Source organism: Limulus polyphemus, unplaced genomic scaffold (genome assembly GCF_000517525.1).
Source record: "Limulus polyphemus unplaced genomic scaffold, Limulus_polyphemus-2.1.2 Scaffold3540, whole genome shotgun sequence".
NCBI lineage: Eukaryota > Metazoa > Arthropoda > Merostomata > Xiphosura > Limulidae > Limulus > Limulus polyphemus.
In genome coordinates this window covers 44,122-45,868 of record NW_013669150.1, presented here as the reverse complement: position 1 = coordinate 45,868, position 1,747 = coordinate 44,122, and the positions used below count along the sequence as shown (strand labels likewise).

The 1,747-nt window shown below is 33.3% G+C and overlaps 1 protein-coding gene across 3 annotated transcripts in view; it reads left to right on the top strand.

Moving 5' to 3' along the window:
• Positions 1-1,747, top strand: part of LOC106469551 (protein VAC14 homolog) — a 33,950-nt gene that overhangs the window by 11,937 nt on the left and 20,266 nt on the right. For all 3 annotated transcript variants that reach the window (XR_002612871.1, XM_022398091.1, XM_013930047.2), the window contains one exon: positions 1,063-1,170. Coding sequence is in view for 2 of the 3 variants with exons in the window: in XM_022398091.1 (XP_022253799.1) it covers positions 1,063-1,170 (108 nt within the window). In the remaining variant the exon portion in view is untranslated. The remainder of the gene's footprint in view (positions 1-1,062; positions 1,171-1,747) is intronic.

Below are 1,747 nucleotides of genomic sequence, written 5' to 3'. Positions count from 1 at the left end.
AATAGAATAAAATGATGTGAAAGATTAATTAGGGTAGCAGTGATCTTTTTTAGTTGAATAAAATTATGTGAAAGATTAATTAGGGTAGCAGTGATCTTTTTTAGTTGAATAAAATGATGTGAAAGATTAATTAGGGTAGCGGTGATCTTTTTTAGTTGAATAAAATGATGATGTGTAAGCTATTAATTAGGGTAGCAGTAATCTTTTTAGTTGTGATTATGTTATAACTTTCAATTCTCTGTGAGAGCAACACTAGATGTTGTCTGTTTACCTCTGTTACAAGCTAATGGCTGTGTCTTTAGTATGATGTTTTTTCAACTCTCTGTAAAGAGCAACACTAGATGTTGTCTGTTTACCTCTGTTACAAGCTAATGGTTATATGTCTTTGGTAAGATGTTTTTTTTTCAACTTTCTTGCAGTGTTTACCTCTGTTACAGGCCAATGGCTGTATTCCCTTGTTTGAAGCGTTATAGTTTTCTCATCTTTCTGGGAGAGTGACACTAGATTTGCCAATCAGAACACTGTGTTAGTGATATTGTTAGGTTGTTTTTTTGTTTTGTTTTGTTTTGCATCTATAATGGAATGTTGAGGGAACTTTTTTTAAAGAAGTATCAATACCACATACAGTACAGAGTCATCTTCTGTGGTTAAGACTGATTTTCACATTTCATCATCCTTTTATGTTCTAAGGTTCCCATGCACAATTCTTTGTGATTCAGGGCTTTGTTATTTAATGTGTTGTAGGCTTATAAGAAAATAATTTTCTGTTTTCTAGCACAGTCTTAAATTCAAATCAGATTACTGTAATCACAATTATCATGTTAGTTTTCAAAGTAATAGGCTTAAAGATGCTACTCTTGGCATATGATGATAAGTAAACATGTATAAAGGGTAAAATTGACAAATTTTATTGAGATAATTGAATTCTTACATAAAACAATTTTCCAAAATTTGCTATAGTCTCTTGCATTTGTTTCTGACTGTTAAGAAAGAAGAATTCTATCTTGATAAGGAAAACTTTTTCTGGAGTACACCAAGTTTGTGTTATGTTTATTTTTTCAGGATGTGGTGACAGAAAGCTCGTCTTTTGACTTGGTTAAGTTCATCCCATTGCTGAGAGAGAGGATGTACACTAAAAACCCTTTTGCCAGGCAGTTCATTGTATCATGGGTAAGAACCACTGCTTCTGTGAATACAGTTGTACATCATGATGAAGTAAGATCATAATACAACTGTTAATTTAGTGGACTATAAGTTACAACATAGTGATTTCTAATCTGACAACCTTGTGAATGAACAAAACTTGCATAAGCCTAAAAATATTTTCAGTACACGATCCATCGAAAAACATATCACATTAATTCAAAGATTTCAATACTCTTTATATAGGTGAACTTGGTTCACATAATTTTGATGCATGTACAAAAATTGAACAATGCTCTGGATGATTTTGTTAAGTTAGGTTAGGTTGTTAAAGTTTATACCTGTGAGAAGTGTACTTGTTATGGTTTGTACCTGTGGGAAGTGTACTTGTTATGGTTTATACCTGTGGGAAGTGTACTTGTTATGGTTTATACCCGTGGGAAGTGTACTTGTTATGGTTTATACCCGTGGGAAGTGTACTTGTTATGGTTTATACCCGTGGGAAGTGTACTTGTTATGGTTTATACCCGTGGGAAGTGTACTTGTTATGGTTTATACCCGTGGGAAGTGGTACTTGTTGTGGTTTATACCCGTGGGAAGTGGT